The sequence below is a fragment of the Rhinoderma darwinii genome, chromosome 1 (genome assembly GCF_050947455.1).
Source record: "Rhinoderma darwinii isolate aRhiDar2 chromosome 1, aRhiDar2.hap1, whole genome shotgun sequence".
Classification (NCBI taxonomy): domain Eukaryota; kingdom Metazoa; phylum Chordata; class Amphibia; order Anura; family Rhinodermatidae; genus Rhinoderma; species Rhinoderma darwinii.
In genome coordinates, this window is record NC_134687.1 from 424,325,216 (window position 1) to 424,342,765 (window position 17,550).

Sequence of the window (17,550 nt, forward strand, 5' to 3'; positions counted from 1 at the left end):
AACCTAAACAAAATAAATATATTAAGGAAGGCCTTCTAGGTCTGCTCTCCTGGATCCAATTCTAGTTTTGGCAAAAAAAAAAAAAAGGCATGCAAAATCTACAGCAAATCTGCACTTTGTGACCAAGTCTATAAAGTTTTTTTTTCTAGTACTGTGTAAAGCTTTCTAATGAAGGGTGGAATCATATGCGGCAGGTTCTCTAGAAATTTCGGAAACTGAAAATCTGTTTAATTTAGTTCCATTCATCGGATCCATAGGTTTTCAATGGGGCTTCTGTGATTGGTTAAAAGTGTCAGAACAGAAAAACGGAGACTGTCTCTTTTTTTCTGTCCAGTTGAACGGAGAGAAGGATGCCGAACAATGCAGGTCTAAGGGCTTGTTCACATTAGCGTTTGGTTACCGTTGATGGATTTCGTCAGACCTTTCCGTCAGGGGAACCCATCAATTAAAAGGCTAACGGAAACCATAGCTTCCGTTGGCATTACCTTTGATTTCAATGGTAATGCTTCCGTTGCTAATGAATTCCGTTTGTCTCCTTTCCGTAAAGTTTCAGTTTTTCGGCGGAAACAATAGTGCAGTCGACAGCGCTATTAATTCCGTCATAAAAAACGATTATTATAAATTGACATGCTGCGGAGAGAAAAATCTGCCATGCAAGTACATTTCGGCACACAAATTTTTTAAATCTCATCCACATTGCTGCTTCAGTAATACATTGTGGATTTTCAGTCTGCAAATCTAGACGGAAAATCTTCAGCAATTACGCAACGTGTGAACATAGCCAAAGACTGTAAGCCCATTTTGGGTTGGGTTCTCCTTTATATCTTTGTGTGCCTTGCATATTTTTCTGTATCTATTGCATTGAAGTATCTATTTGCACCCTCTACTACATGGGTGGGGAACCTTTTTTCTGCCGAGTGCCATTTGGATATTTATAACATCATTCGTGGGCCATACATAAGTATAAACTTAAAAATGAGCCTGCTATATTTAGTCAAACATTTAATTAACCCCTTCCCTCTTTGGCCACTTTTGACCTTCCTGACAGAGCCTCATTTTTCAAATCTGACATGTTTCACTTTATGTGGTAATAACTTCGAAATGATTTTACCTATCCAAGTGATTCTGAAATTGTTTTCTCGTGACACATTGGACTTTATGTTACTTGCAAAATTTGCTTGATACATTCTGTATTTAATTGTGAAAAACACCAAAATTTATGGAAAAATTGCAAAAATTTGCATTTTTCAAAATTTAAATGTATCTAATTGTAAGACAGGCAGTTATAACACACAAAACATCCTTTTATTTTTCTAGGACATTACAAGGCTTAGAACTTTAGCTGCAATTTCTCACATTTTCAAGAAAATTTCAAAAGGCTATATTTTCAGGGGCTTTGAGGGCCTTATATATTAGAAACCCCCAATAAGTCACCCCATTTTAAAAAATGCACCCTCAAAGTATTCAAAACCGCATTTAGAAAGTTTCTTAACCCTTTAGGGTATGTGCACACGCTTACTAAAAAAGTGATTTTCAGACGTTGTTTTAGCAAACTCGCGTTTTTCGCAGCGTTTTTGAAGCTGTTTTTCTATAGAGTCAATGAAAAACGGCTTCAAAAACATCTCAAGAAGTGACATGCACTTCTTTTTACGGAGTGTCTTTCTACATGCCGTTGTTTCAAAACAGCCAGGTAAAAATAAGCCCCGTCGGAACAGAACGCCGTTTTTCCAATGAAATCAATAAGCAGATGTTTGGAGGCGTTCTGCTTCCAATCTTTCGGACGTTTGGAGGCCATTTATGGTCCAAAAACGGCTGAAAATAAGCAGTGTTAACATACTCTTAGAGATTTCACAGGAATTAATGCAAACTAGATTACAAATTTCATTTTTTTTGCGGAAATTCATTTTTATCCATTTTTTTTTGTAACACAGAAGGTTTTACAAAAGAAACGCAACTAAATATTTATTATAGTAAAGAAAGGAGGAGACCTCCAGCTCACCAGTAGTTGCGTCTCCAGACACCTCGCACGGATCCCCGCTACGGCCAGCGGTAGGTATATCAGGAAAAAGAAAGAGAAAATCCAGCGCTGTGTTTGATTAAAAAGGAAAATTGTTCCCAATTTTATTGAAAAAATAGTTAAAAGTTACACGGAGACGCAGTCTCAAGGTGTATATATAGCGGGCTGGATGACCTTGGCCAAGGTCATCCAGCCCGCTATATATACACCTTGAGACTGCGTCTCCGTGTAACTTTTAACTATTTTTTCAATAAAATTGGGAACAATTTTCCTTTTTAATCAAACACAGCGCTGGATTTTCTCTTTCTTTTTCCTAAATATTTATTACCCAGATTCTGCAGTTTTAGGAAATATTCCACATGTGGCCCTAGTGTGCTTATGGACTGAAGCACCGGCCTCAGAAGCAAAGAAGCACCCAGCGAATTTTCGGGCCTCCTTTTTATGAGAATATATTTTAGGCACCATATCAGATTTGAAGAGGTCTTGTGATGCCGAAACAGTGGAAACCCCCCACAAGTGACACCATTTTGGAAGCTACACCCCTTGAGGAAATTATCTACGGGTATAGTGAGCATTTTGACCCCATAGGTTTTTTGCAGAAATTATTGTAAGTAGGCTGTGAAAATGAAAATCTAAATTTTTTCAAAGAAAAAGTAGGTTTAGCTAATTTTTTCTAATTTCCACAAGGACTAAAGGAGAAAAAGTTCCACAACATTTGTAAAGAAATTTCTCCCGAGTAAAAAAATACCCCACATGTGGTCATAAATGGCTGTTTGGACACACAGCAGGGCTTAGAAGGGAAAGAGAGCCATTTGGCTTTTGGAGATCACATTTAGCAAGAATGGTTTGCGGAAGCCATGTCATATTTGCAAAGCCCCTGAGGGACCAAAACCGTGAAAACGCCCAAAAAGTGACTATTTAGGAAACTACACCCCTTGAGGAATTCATCTAGGGGTGTAGTAAGCATTTTGACCCCACAGGTGTGTCATAGATTTTATTAGGATTGAGCAGTGAAAATAAAAACAATTTATTTTCTTCAATAAGACCTAGATTTAGCTCAAAATTTTTCATTTTCTCAACAAATAAAGGAAAAAAAGGAACCCCAACATTTGTAAAGCAACTTCTCATGGGTACGGCAATACCCCATTTGTGGTCTAAACTGCTGTTTGGGCACACGGCTGGGCTCAGAAAGGAAGGAGCGCGATTTGGCTTTTGGAATGCAGATTTTGCTGGATTGGTTTCTGGGCGCATTGTGACATTTGCAAAGCCCCTGTGGGACCAAAGCAGTGGGAACCCCCCAGAAGTGACCCCATTTTGGAAACTACACCCCTCAAGGTATTCACCTAGGAGTGTAGTGAGCATGTTAACCCCACATGTGTTTTGCAAAAATTAGTGTGCACTCGATTTTGCAGAGTTAAAATGTTTTTTTTTGCATAGATATGCCAATATGTGATGCCAAGCTTGTGCCACCATAACAAGACAGCTCTCTAATTATTATGCTGTGTTTCCCGGTTTTAGAAACACACTACATGTGGCCCTAATCTTTTGCCTGGACATTTGACCAGGCTGAGGACTGAAAGAGTCCCATGCGAAGTTGAGGCCTAATTTGGCGATTTACAAAGTATTGGTTCACAATTGCAGAGGCTCTGATGTGAAATAATAAAAGAAACCCCTGAGAAGTGACCCCATTTCAGAAACTACACCCCTCAAGGCATTTATTTAGGGGTGTAGTGAACATTTTCACCCCACAGGTCTTTTCCATAAATGATAGCGCTGCGGATGGTGCAAAAGAAAAATTTCAATTTTCCCTAGAAATTCAGTGGCAAATATGTTGTGCCCAGCTTGTGCCACTGGAGACCCTCACCCCAAAAATTGTTAAAAGGGTTCTCCTGGGTATAGCGATGCCATATATGTGGAAGTAAACTGCTGTTTGGGCACACTGTAGGGCTCAGAAGGGAGGGAGCACCATTTGGCTTTTGGAGCGTGGATTTGCTTGGTAGTAGTTTTGTTTGGAGTTTTACTGGTATTTTAGTTTATTATGTGGGGGCATATGTAATCTGGGCAGAGTACATCAGGGGCATAGTCAGGTGCAGTGGCGTAACTACCGCTATAGCAGCCGTAGCGGCTGCTACGGGGCCCGCGGCATGAGGGGGCCTGTGTCGCCCGCCGCACGGCCCCCCACCATGGCCGGAGGCTCCGCTAGCAGCCGCTATGGCTGCTACAGCGGGACGCCACTGAACACTACGGCAGAGCAGGGAGGTATCTCCCCGCTCTGCCATTAAACAAAAGACATGTATCCCCTATCCACAGGATAGGGGATACATGTGTGATCGCTGGCAGTGATAGGGAGAACGGGGGACTGAAAGTCCCCTGAAGTTCTCCATCACAAACCTCGGACTTCCGGGGTCTGTGTCGGCAGCTCTGTAGAAATGAATGGAGCGCCGGTCGAGCTTGTGCGCATGCGTGACCAGCGCTCCTTTCATTTTTATTGAGCTGCGCAGACGCCTGAAGTCAGAGGTTAGTCATGGAGAACTTGGGGGACTTTCGGTCCCCCACTCTCCCTATCGCTACCAACAAGAGGGGATACATGTCTTTTCACACTGTAGGTCGCATTTTTTTGGGGGGTTGGGGATGCTGTATGGCGTTCCCTACAGGGGGGGGGGGCTGTATGGCGTTCCCTACAGGGGGGGGGCTGTATGGTGTTCCCTACAGGGGGGGGGGGGGGCTGTATGGCATTCTCTACAGGGGGGGCTGTATGGCGTTCCCTACAGGGGGGGCTGTATGGCGTTCCCTACAGGGGGGCTGTATGGCGTTCCCTACAGGGGGGCTGTATGGCGTTCCCTACAGGGGGTGGGCTGTATGGCGTTCCCTACAGCGGGGGCTGTATGGCGTTCCCTACAGACCCCCCTGTAGGGAACGCCATACAGACCCCCTGTAGATAACGCCATACAGTCCCCCCTGTAGATAACGCCATACAGCCCCCTCTGTAGAGAACACCATACAGCCCCCTCTGTAGATAGCACCATACAGCCCCCTCTGTAGATGGAGCCATACAGCCCCCCCTGTAGATAACGCCATACAGCCCCCTTTGAAGATATCTACAGAGGGGGCTGTATGGCGTTATCTACAGGGGGGACTGTATGGCGCTATCTACAGAGGGGGCTGTATGGCGTTATATACAGGGGGGACTGTATGGCGCTATCTACAGAGGGGGCTGTATGGCGCTATCTACAGAGGGGGCTGTAAAAAAGGCACTATCTACAAGGGGGGGGGTTGTGTGACACCCAGGGGAGGGGGGGCCCCAGTCAAAAGTTTGCTATGGGGCCCAGTCTTTCCTAGTTACGCCCCTGGTCAGGTGGTATAATAATGGGGTAAAATAATCCATAGATGTGTGTTACGCTGTGAAGCAATCCTTTATGCACAGGCCAGTGTCGCACTGATAAATTATGTCCTTTCTTATTCCCCTTTTGGTCCACACTCCGAACCTTTAGGCTCCATGGACACAAACTTGTTTTTTCGGCCGCAATTCTCTCGCAAATCTGTGCGTGATTTGCGACCCCATTCATTTTAATGGGCCCATGCACACGACAGTGTTTTCCATGGTCCGTGCATTGCCCATGAGCAAAAGATAGGACATGTCTTATTACGGCCGTATTTTGCGGTCCAGGCTCATAGAAATGAATGCACGTGGCCATGTGCACGGCCCGCGATTTGCAGGCGGCCCGCGGGTGACACTCCGCGGCCGTCCAAGCCGCAAATCACGGCCGTGCACACCACTACGGTCATGTGTATGAGACCTTACAGTTTGGGGAATTTTGCTGGGAAAGTGTTCTCCTGATATAATACGGGCACCCTCGCTTCCAGCAGATATGTTTGGGTCCTACCCTTCCTGGTTCCCTAATTTTAGGGCCTTGATAAATCCCCTTTTGAAACAGAAGAAATGTTCCCCTCGGGCCTCCACAACTACATATTTTTCTTTCCTGACTTATTGGGGCCTTAACTAATTTATTTTTCATAAACGTAGTGGCATGAGCGCTGTATTTATTATTGGTACCATTTTGGGGTACATGAGACTTTTTGATCACTTTTTATCCTATTTTTTGGGAGGCAAGGTGACCAAAGACCAGCTATTCTGGCATCGTTTTTTACAGGTTTATTTACGCCGTTCACCAATAAAATAACAGACACCATAACAGAAACCTGATGGCCCTTATTAAAGTCAGTGTGGTCTGTTGGGTGCCATTGGTGTTTGTCATGTGACAGATTCATCACAGCATCATCATCATACTAATATATATATAAAAGGCAAGCTGTGTTGCCAACGACTCACTTCTTCTCTGATTTGCTGAAGAATACCTCCCAACCGTCCAATTCTGAATTCTGGGCGGTGTCCCGCTGTCCCAGGCGGCTGGTGGTATGTCCATGTATCAACAGGGGCGCAGATACAGTTGAATCCAATGTTGAAGCAAGGAACAGTCCGCTCCTTACTTCAGCATTCACTGTCCACTCGTCGAGGACTCCCTAGACACAGCGCTACTTTAAGTGCTAAGCCCGGGGAAGCCCTTGATGTCACTGTCCATATATGGGCAGTGATGTCGGGCTTTCAACTATGGATCCAGGGCAATGCAAGCTCCCTGGGTAGGGACTCCTGTCTTGAGAAAGCCCTTGACGTCTATGTCCATGTATGGACAGTAATGTCAGTGGCACCTGCAGGAGCGGAATTCACGGCCAGAGCGTTGCCGACGCTCTGGCCGGGGATTACGGCATCTCAAAGCCCCTAACATCCCTGTCTATATATAGACAGTAACGTCAGAGGCTACTCCTGGAGCAGAATCCCCAGCCAGAGCGTTGCCGCCGCTCTGGCTGGGGATTCCGCTTCTAGAGGGAGCCCCTGACGTCACTGTCCATAAATGGATAGTGACGTCAGGGGCTCCTTCTGGAATGTAATCCCCGGCCACAGCATGGCCTATGCTCTGGCTGGGGATTCCGCTCCTAGAGGGAGCCCCAATGGCGCTAACTACAGGGGGGTAGAGCTATCTTCAAGAGGGGTGTGACTTTATTTACATGGGCACTGTGGCACTATATGGGCAATATCTACAAGGGACACTGTCACTATCTATATGGGCACTGTGTGTGGCACTATCTACATGGGCACTGGCACTAAGTGGGCACTGTGGCACTAAGTTGACACTGTCATTTTATATGTCGGAACTGGCACTAGGGGCAGCTAAGGGGGCATTATACTGTATGGGGGCAGCTAAGGTGGCATTATACTGTATGGGGCATTTGTGTGGGCATTATACTGTATGGGGGCATCTGTGTGGACATTATACGGTATGGGGCATCTGGGTTGGCTTTATACTCTATGGGGGCATTCTACTGTGTGGGGGCAGCTATTTGGCATTACCCTGTGTGGGAGGCACTATAGGGTTTTATACTGTGGGGGGGGGGGGGAGAGCTATAGTGACATTATACTGTGTTGGGGTTCTAGGGGGGCATTATACTGTGGGGAGGCACTATGGGAGCATGACACTGGGTGGGCAGAAACAGGTGTGTATAGGCAGGGATTAGGCGGAGTTAGAGGCGTGGCATAAAAAGAAAAAAATTTACCAATGCGTATGGGGGCAGCTATGGGGCATTGTACTGTGTGGGGCAGCTGAAGGTGCAATATCATGTATGGGGCAGCTATGGGGCATTATACTGTATGGGGCAGCTATGAGGCATTATACTGTATGGGGGAATTTGTGTAGGAGTTATACTGTATGGTGGCATTTGTATGAGCACTATACTGTATGGGGCAGCTAGGCGTGAACTAGGCGTGAGAGGGCGGCGATTGGGCTGGGTTAGAGATGTGGCTTAAAATGGGAAAAAAATAGCCGCGCTAAGCATGCCGCATCAGTTGTCCCTCTTTGCAATTCTTGAAAGTTGTGAGGTATGGCTGCAGTAGTCACATGGTGTAACCACTAAAGCCAATCAGTGGCAGATTAAAGCAGACATACATAGTGCTAACTGTAACTGCTCAAGCAAGGCTTTTCAGCCTACCTCTCATCTCCCTGCATGGACTATTCTATGATGGAATCAATAGCGCAGTCGACTGATTCCGGAGGAAAAATGGAAACTTGCAGGAATGGTGACGAACGGAAACAATTAGCAATATTTTCGTTACCATTGATATCAATGGTGACGGAAATGGAAGCTGTGGTTTCAGTTTGACTTTCCTTTGACTTTCCTTTGCGGGGTTCACCCGACGGAAACCTCCGACGGAACCTTGGAACAGAAAGCCAATGCTGATGTGAACAGGTCCTAAACTGTCTAAAAGAATAACTGTTAGTTGCTCATAACAACCAATCACAGCACAGCTTTCATTTTACCAGAGAAGTTTAATTAAAGGAAAACTAATCTCTGATTGGTTGCTATAGGCATGACAACATCACCTAGAGACAGAGAGCAATGTAATACATGTACATACACTCACAGTGAAGTAGCTGTTGCAATAATAACAATAATTCTACCATTACTTCTATTCAGTTAGCCCATGGATGTCATGTAACTCTGTTAACTGAATGACAATATTACTTTACTTCTATAGACTTGACATGTCCAAAAAGACAGTTAACGGCAGAAGAAGTAACTGATACTAAACACCGCAAAGCTAATTATGACAGAACAAAAGGCAACAATGAACTGCAGATGAAAGAAATGCTGAGCTTCAGTGTTTGCATGATTGTCATAGTGAAATGACACAACAACAAATTGAAGCTAAATCTCAAAGCATCCGCAATGTGAATATTGCAGAAGCACAAAGCATGACTGCCGAAAAAAGGGCATGTCTCAGCAATCGAAGGCACAAAGACACTTCAGCAACAGACAACAAGAACGGCCTGAAAAAACGATTTGAAGGCGTCAATACTGCAATAGAGAGGTTAGATCTCTCCGAGCTAGACAAAATGCTACACGGTATAAGGCCTTAACCCCGTAACGCAATATCACGTAACTGTACGTGATAAGAGTTAAGGGGAAGTATGGAGCGAGCTCACGGGCTGAGCTCACTCCATAAACAGCGGGTGACGGCTGTGTTACGCAATCAAAGTGATTTTTGATTCCACCCGTTTAACACCTTAATTGCCACGGTCAATCGCGACCGCGGCATTTAAAGTGTTAGAATCAGGGGGGTGCCCCCTCAAACAAGCCATCATGCCACCCCTCCCGTGGCACGATCGGCTGGTAACAACTGTTGTTATGGCAGCCTGGGAGCCTAACAAAGGCCACCAAGTCTGCCATCTTTGTACTCCTTTGAAGCTCTGCCTCCGGCAGGGCTTTGAGGGAGACTGTCAGGGTATGTTCACACGACAGCGTCTGTAACGGCTTAAATTACGGGGATGTTTTCAGGAGGAAACATCCCCGTAATTTCAGCCGTAACGGCATGTGCAGGTGCTTAATCGCTGTTTTTTGCCTATTTCACACCAAAAAAAATATTTTTTTCAGCTTCCCAGTACATTATGCGGTACAATAAATGGTGACATGAAAAACTACAACTTGTTCCGAAAAAACAAGCCCTCGTATGGCTATGTAGATGGAAAAATAAAAAAAATATAGCTTTTGGAAAGTGGGGAAGAAAAAACAAAAGTGAGAATCCGAAAAATGGCTGAAGAGGGAAGAGGTTAAACGACATACATGATGAAAATGCTGATGCAAGACATTCATGTGGCACTCAACCAAATTTATGAATTTTGTAATGCTAAACTCTATCTAGGAGAAAGACCTTCCGATAGAAACTTTTCTAAATGTTGCTCCAGAGGAGTAGTAAAATTAGATTGCATTAATTGAGCATCTTATGAAATATCAGCATGGACATTCTAAAAACTTTAGTGATAACATACGGTCAATTAACAATTCTCTTGCATTTGCATCGATGGGAGCACAAATGGCGTCTCCGCCAGGTTATGGGCTTTATTGTTTTAGAATAAATGGATCAATATATCATCATGCAGAAGACTGGCATCCTCTTAATGGCGAGCAGCGCACATATGCTCAATTGTATATTCATGATCCTGATGAAGCTGCAGCTATTGCGAGCTATTGCAAATCAACTGATTAACAAGAGTTTTCTAGAGCACATTATATTTTTTTGCACAATGGACATACAGGGGGTAGAGTGGTGACACACAGGGGACAGGGATGGCATACCCAGGGGACAGTGATGGCATACAGAGGAGAGAGATGGCATACCCTGGGCACAGAGTGGTGGCATACCCAGGGGATAGTGATGGCATACAGGAGACAGAGTGATGCATACAGGTGGCAGATTGATAACATATTTGGGGGCAGACTTTTCTAGAGCCCTTTGTATTTTTTCCACACATCGAGTTTTATTGGTATTTGAATTCTGTTTTTCTGCTCCTATGATTGAACAGAAAAACACAGCACAGATGTGAACAGAGCCTAGTTCCATAACTGTTCATTATACAATGATTAAGCATTATTTACAGAGAAGCCATTCCACTGATTATTTAGACATTTGTGTTTACAAGATGTAAACCTTTTAATGGACATTCAGGTTGGATATTTACCAAAGACAAACTGGATCTATATCCAATTTAGAAGTCTACATTCTGGTCACTTGAATCTATGCCAACAAGTATGAGCACAAACATATCTAGACAAGTATACGAAAGTAAAATAGTAAACTATGATATAAGTAATGTATTTACAAACTAGAAAAAGTGAAAGCAAAATAAGAGTGAGCAGAAATAAAGGTAAAAGAAACAGTAATGAGACATATCAGAAAAGCATGAGTTTAATAGAAAAATAGAGACAAGAGTGTTTTCACTGAAAGCATTACTATCCCACCTGCAGGTCCAGATTGACCTTTCATTCCTGGTGACCATTGACTTCCTAGAGTACCCATTGGTCCTATAGGACCCTCCCTAGTATTAATACCTACATTTAAAAAAATAAAAAATCCAATCTACTAATCATTTTGCTTTATTCTTGTGTATTTTCCACAATGAGTAGGATATAATCTCTTCAGGTTATACATTTTGCTCTTCCGGAGTCTCTGATGGTGATGCCCCTATAAAGGTCTAAGACCAGCACTACTTCTGAGTAGGCGATCCTATGGTCATATTGTATTCAACAATTGTACAATACCCCGAAATGTCTGTTGCTTACCTTCCTGGGCTAAGAAAGAACCTTTTTCTTGATGCAACATAGACCCTGCAAAAGGAAGACATTAAAAAGTGACAGAGATTACCACAGCACAGGAGAATGTACAGATTGTATCAGCTCAATGACAAGGAAAAACACAATGAATAATGGTAGAAGTCAAATGCACACAGCTGTGTTGGAGACACTTGTAAAAGGTTAATGAATTGGATTTATTGGTATGGAAGTGAGGACACAGGATATAGAACAACCTCTCCCGTCACTGGTTCCTTCCTATATCCTGTGACACATATACTTCAAAACAGTGGATCATGAAAAGCAGACATATGTCATAATAGAATAATAATATAATAAAAATATAATAGAGAAAACAGCCTCACCAGTGCACAGTGGACATGGAGTACGAAGCCACAGACATCTCTTCTGCCTGATACATACATGATCTTTTTTTTTACGTTTTGTCACATATTTTCTCTTAATAATACTTGAGCTAGACACCAACATGAGCTAAATATCAGATGAAATGTCCCGTTTAGATAACTTTTTATATTTGTCGCCCATTAAATGGTCACGTTATTTCATACAAATATGGGTAACAGATGCTGGAGAACAGTCACTGATTTATGCCTTTACAGGTTTTCACCGGAACCTTTATGGCATATAAATTTGCATTGCTTCAGGGAACTTTTACCTTCCATAGCATAGCAGGAAAGATGGCAACAAATTAATAACTTAGAAACGTTTGGTGAAAATGAAAGAAAATCAAAAGAAATCAAACAAAATGATGGTATTGGAGAAACACAGTATCATTTAAGTCCTACCCTTTATGCCCACCTCCCCAGGACTACCATGTGCTGGTGGGCTTCCCAACAGCCCAGATGTTTCAGAAGGTGATCCATTGATTTGTGCAATATCTGATGCCAAGATGACTGCAACCTATCAATACAAATGGTTTGTCAATATGAGTAAGGTACACTTAAAGAGGCTCTGTCACCAGATTTTGCAACCCCTATCTCCTATTGCAGCAGATCGGCGCTGCAATGTAGATAAGAGTAACGTTTTGTTTTTTTAAAAACGAGCATTTTTGGCCAAGTTATGACCATTTTTATATTTACGTCACAGCGTGATCTCTCGAGAACACGCTGTGTCTGTGCACTGCCAGAAGCTGGGTGTTAACGAAGAGAAGTGGATGATGCCGATTCGTCAGCATCATACACTCCCATTCACAACGCCCAGCTAGTAAAAGAAGTAAAAACGCCCAGATGTACACACACAATACACGCCTAGTTGTACTTTAACATTAAACACGCCCAGTTGTACTTTAGAAAGCCTCATTTGCATAAATATAAAAATGGTCATAACTTGGCCAAAAATGCTCGTTTTTAAAAATAAAAAAAACGTTACCCTTATCTACATTGCAGCGACGATCTGCTGCAATAGGATATAGGGGTTGCAAAATCTGGTGACAGAGCCTCTTTAAGGTGTCAAAAACATGCAGTAACAACTTAAAAGAATTACCTTTGCTTCCAGGGAGCTGAGGCGCTCACTGAGCTCTGGAATCTGACTGCAGTTTAAACATCCTAGTTAAAGGGTAAATATAGAGAAAATAGTGGGTGCAAAATATAACAGCATAAACATATTCTAATGTCAACCTGACATTGTAACATGGTTGAAAAAATACAAACCTCCACCTTGTTCAATCTATTATCCTGCAGTATTGATTCCACCTTAGAAAAGGTTCGTTACCTGGGAAGGCCATTGAGTTTCATAAACACTTAGGGTATGTGCACACACACTAATTACGTCCGTAATTGACGGACGTATTTCGGCCGCAAGTACCGGACCGAACACAGTGCAGGGAGCCGGGCTCCTAGCATCATACTTATGTACGATGCTAGGAGTCCCTGCCTCTCTGCAGGACAACTGTCCCGTACTGTAATCATGTTTTCAGTACGTGACAGTTGTCCTGCAGCGAGGCAGGGACTCCTAGCATCGTACATAAGTATGATGCTAGGAGCCCGGCTCCTTGCACTGTGTTCGGTCCGGGACTTGCGGCCGAAATACGTCCGTCAATTCCGGACGTAATTAGTGTGTGTGCACATACCCTTATGCTCTCATTGCTGCCTTCCTGAAATAATGACAGCCGCATTGGAACAAGAAAAGTTCCATGCACATTGTGGAATCACCTTCCGTTTTTTCTGACAACAAGACAGCCATTCACAATATAACTGCTGGATGTAGACTTGTTCGGCTGACAGCTATTTTTATTATTTAAGAGCCAGTATGTTTATTTCAATGGGCAGAGGGTTATAAGCTACTGCCAGACACCTCTAGCATCGGCTTGTCTCCCACAGGACCAGAGGATCGGGTATGTTGAAATCCAACATAGTTAATCCTTCTTTCTTCCAACATCTGCCTTCAAGGGACAGTTGGAAGCCCCCCCAATACCCAAGATCGCAGGCTGATCCTGTTATTGACAGGTTATGCTGACTTTTCTTTATGTGTATGGCCAGCTTAAGAACAGCCTGCCTACAAGAGTCAACCAGGAGACTGCTAGTCTGCTACACACCTCAAGGTGGAAACTTGGACCCCAAATCAAAGAGCAGAGACCCATAGATATCCATTATAAACTGATAGGATTGTATTCTTATTTTTCATAAACCTTTTATGTATATATGTATTGATGATTAAAATACAGTAAATATGTCAGCATGCGCTATATTTTTAGTCTTTGTCTCTTTTTTTTTCTTCTTTTTAGCAGAATAAGGTTATCGCTGAGCATGTGCAATGTCATCCCTGTGCCTTCCGCGGTTCAGCTCAAACTACTTTTAGACTGGAGAGGACACAAAACATACAGCATTTCAGCATTAAATAATGCAACATGTTTCTGTTGAGAGCCTTTTTGATGTGGTGAGCATGTTGGATTGTGACTCTCACTGTGTTCAAGAGCAGTTTTGTACTGCAGGTGGTACTTCCCTTGTCTACATAGAAGTCAATGATTTCACAGCAGTCACACAGCAAGGATGCTTGCTGACTGCCCTGGCTGACATAAAAACAATCTACGCTCTGTTGGATAGATTTTCAAGTATGAAGTACAAAAATGAAAACTATGATTCAACAAATCTACAAAAGTAAGCAATGCAAGCCCTGTAACTACAAAACTGTATCCAGGTATACAGCTTCAGCCTCCTGATATAGGCACTTACAACTTAGCGGTAGTTTGTAGGTCTTTGAATTAGAACTTTTGGAAGCGCTGAAGCTACTGTTGTATGCTGAGAATCATTAAATATTCATAAAACATGTCATATAAATGCCATATCAAATGTTTATTCATTCTAGATATATACAGTTGTAATTTTTGATGGATTAAAGAGTATTTCCACTGGCAAGAAAATATTGATATTGTTAAGGATCTGCCAGGCACAGCTTCTGTATCCACGCCCATAGGTAATCAGTCTGCACCTGCTTCTATGTCTGTGAGACTGACTCCATCTTCCACCACTCAGGATGGCAGGCTTAGGAGTGGGAGAGCCTATCACAGCCTGGCCAGACGGAGCTAGCTCCCGCCCTCTGTCTATTTATACCTGCCTTTCCTGTTCCTCCTTGCTTGTGATTCTTCTCTGTTGGTTTCCTGGTCCTGCTGCAGCTTCTTGAACTACTTGTCCCTGCTTCATATTGACCCTGGCTTACTGACTACTCTTCTGCTCTGCGTTTGGTACCTCGTACACTCCTGGTTTGACTCGGCTTGTTCACTACTCTCCTGCTCTGCGTTTGGCACCTCGTACTCTCCTGGTTTGACTCGGCTCGTTTACTACTCTTGTTGCTCACGGTGTTGCCCCGTTTCCCTTTGTTCTGTGTTTCCTTGTCTGGTTGTCTGTCGTGCACTTACTGAGTGTAGGGACCGTCGCCCACTTGTACCCTAGCCTAGGGCGGGTCGTTGCAAGTAGGCAGGGACTGAGTGGCGGGTAGATTAGGGCTCACCTGTCTGTCTCCCTACCCCGGCCATTACACTTATAGCCTCTGCATGGGCTGCCTGAATGGTACATAAACCCTAGAGTAGATTTACATATATACTGTTTTCCATATGTTTCCTTATCCCTGTCATTACAGATATAAGTCATGGTTCACGTCATGTTTTTTGTTTACATTTAGCTTGTGCATCAGGAAAGCTCTCAACATACACGCTAAACGTGTCCATAGGGCTCCATTGTAAGACAGAGGCCAAAAGAGTGTCCTTTTGGCTTCCGTCTGGCCAGTATAAGTGTAATTTTGGCTTCCGCAAATAAAAAGCTGTGGAATTGTGTAGTAGGCAACGTTTTTTCAACACGGTAGCCTATGGGGGATGAATGCCACATTAGGTCATTTGTCACAGGCAGTATAATACTAAAACCTGGCACTCCTTTCTTGAATTATGCAATCACGATTTATTTCAAACAATCCACAATTATGGGATAACGTTTTTGTCACAGGCATCCGTCAAATGAATATGTCATGAAAAGCTACTGAAAAGTTCATTACATATCCGTTGACGGATGCCTGTGACAGATGACGTATTGTGCCATTAGTCACCCATAGGCTATCGTGTAAAAAAAAGTATACATTTAAGTCTACTACGCTACTATAGTCTATGGCTGACCAATGCGTTATACGCATACCTAACAGTGGCATCCATCACCCGTAGGCTATATTGATATCCGTTAAATGGACATGTCATGAAAAGGGTCATAAGAGTTCATGACGTATCCGTTAAATAGATATCATTATAGCCTTATGGGTAACAGATGACACGTCACAGCCTATGTTTAACATATACGTCGGGAGCTTTTCCTGGTGTACACATCAAACATAGGCCTAAGGCCCCATGCACACGACCGTAATTTTCATCCATAATTACATAATCCATAATTACGGATGAAATTGCAGACCCATTAATTTCTATTGGCCACAGACACCTTTCCGTATATTTATGGATGTGTATCCGGGCCAAAGAAATGATTTGCAAAATATAGAACATGTCCTATTCTTGTCCGCAATTGCGGCTTGGACTCCATGACTCCTATGGGCGCTTCCGCAATTGGAGACGGCTACAGATGTGTATCTGTAGCCATCGGATCCGTATTTGCAGTAAACGGTACAAACTATTACCGTCGCGTGTATGAGGCCTAACAAACATGATATGAACATAGCTTTGGAGTGTCTTTTTGGCTTATGCTTGATAGGCTTACATCTTGAAAGCATGCACAAAAACAAAATACCATTTTCAATAGAAGTCAATGGGCAGATAAATCCACACATATGGCAAACGTTTTAATAGTATATGTTTGGACCTGTCTGAAAAAAAAACAAGCAAAACTTCACTCCCTCTTCCTAAAAACGCAGTTTTGAGCCTTTTTTTTTTCAACAACTTTACGGTCCAAACGTGATATGAACAGAGACTTATGTGAATAAAATGCAGGGTCCCAATATTTTCAATCTGTGTGTGTAGGTTATGTGCTGTGGCTTGCTCAATCCGCACATAATTACAGAGCTGTGTGTCTCTCCATCATATTATAACAGATGTTTTTAATTCAATCTTTCTCGTCCTCGTTCACTCCAGTCCTTTCTCATACCCCTCCCTTCCCCCTCATGAAATCACTGCTCCAAGTCTGCCTTGCTATCCATTCTGTCTGCAGTCATTTCTCATCCCTGACCTATTCTCCTATTCTGTCCTTGATTTCCAGTCTCTTCAGTTTCACTAATCCTGTTTTCCTCAGTTCATTTATCACTCTTTTGCTGTTATTCACGTCTTTGTTGCTTTGCATTTTGCACAATATATACCTTCTACAGACACTTTTTTTTTTTAACATGATGGTTGAATTATTGTGTCCTTTATGGGAATCTTCCCATTACTAATGTGCCAGTGTTCTATATCTTCTACTCTCTTTTTTTGCCTTTCTATAATCATCTCATTTCCTGGCCACATTTCAGTGGTTGCTCTGGCAACAAGTGGATTGCACTGTGCAGCACAGGCCCTCCCCGCACCAGCCCGAGACGGTTATGGGTAAGAGCCAAAATCAAGACTTATTATACATTGTGATGTCATCAAACCTCTCCAGACAGGAACCCCATGGAGCCACCTAAACCTTATATGACACAGATGTAGCCTTTGGTCCCCTTTGGCCAGCCACAGGCAATGGGCGAAGCAACAGAGTTCAACAATGAAGTGCCATATTGTATGTAGCTCTGAATGGGTTAAGTAGGTTTCCCTGAAGCAGCTGATTCTCTCACAGCTGCCCGCTCTGTCCCAGCTGCCTTGGCAGAGTTTGTGAACTCTGCTTTTAACCCCATCTGACCTCAGGAACAGTCTGGAAAAGAGTAAAGTTAACAGC

At 43.2% G+C, this 17,550-nt stretch overlaps 1 protein-coding gene across 3 annotated transcripts in view; it reads right to left on the reverse strand.

Moving 5' to 3' along the window:
• The window catches only part of EMID1 (EMI domain containing 1), a 137,203-nt gene that overhangs the window by 68,407 nt on the left and 51,246 nt on the right, over positions 1–17,550 (reverse strand). For all 3 annotated transcript variants that reach the window (XM_075830024.1, XM_075830033.1, XM_075830043.1), the window contains exons 5-7: positions 12,701–12,762; positions 12,004–12,118; positions 11,189–11,233 (exon numbers count right to left, since the gene is read on the reverse strand). In XM_075830024.1, coding sequence (XP_075686139.1) covers positions 11,189–11,233; positions 12,004–12,118; positions 12,701–12,762 — 222 coding nt within the window. The remainder of the gene's footprint in view (positions 1–11,188; positions 11,234–12,003; positions 12,119–12,700; positions 12,763–17,550) is intronic.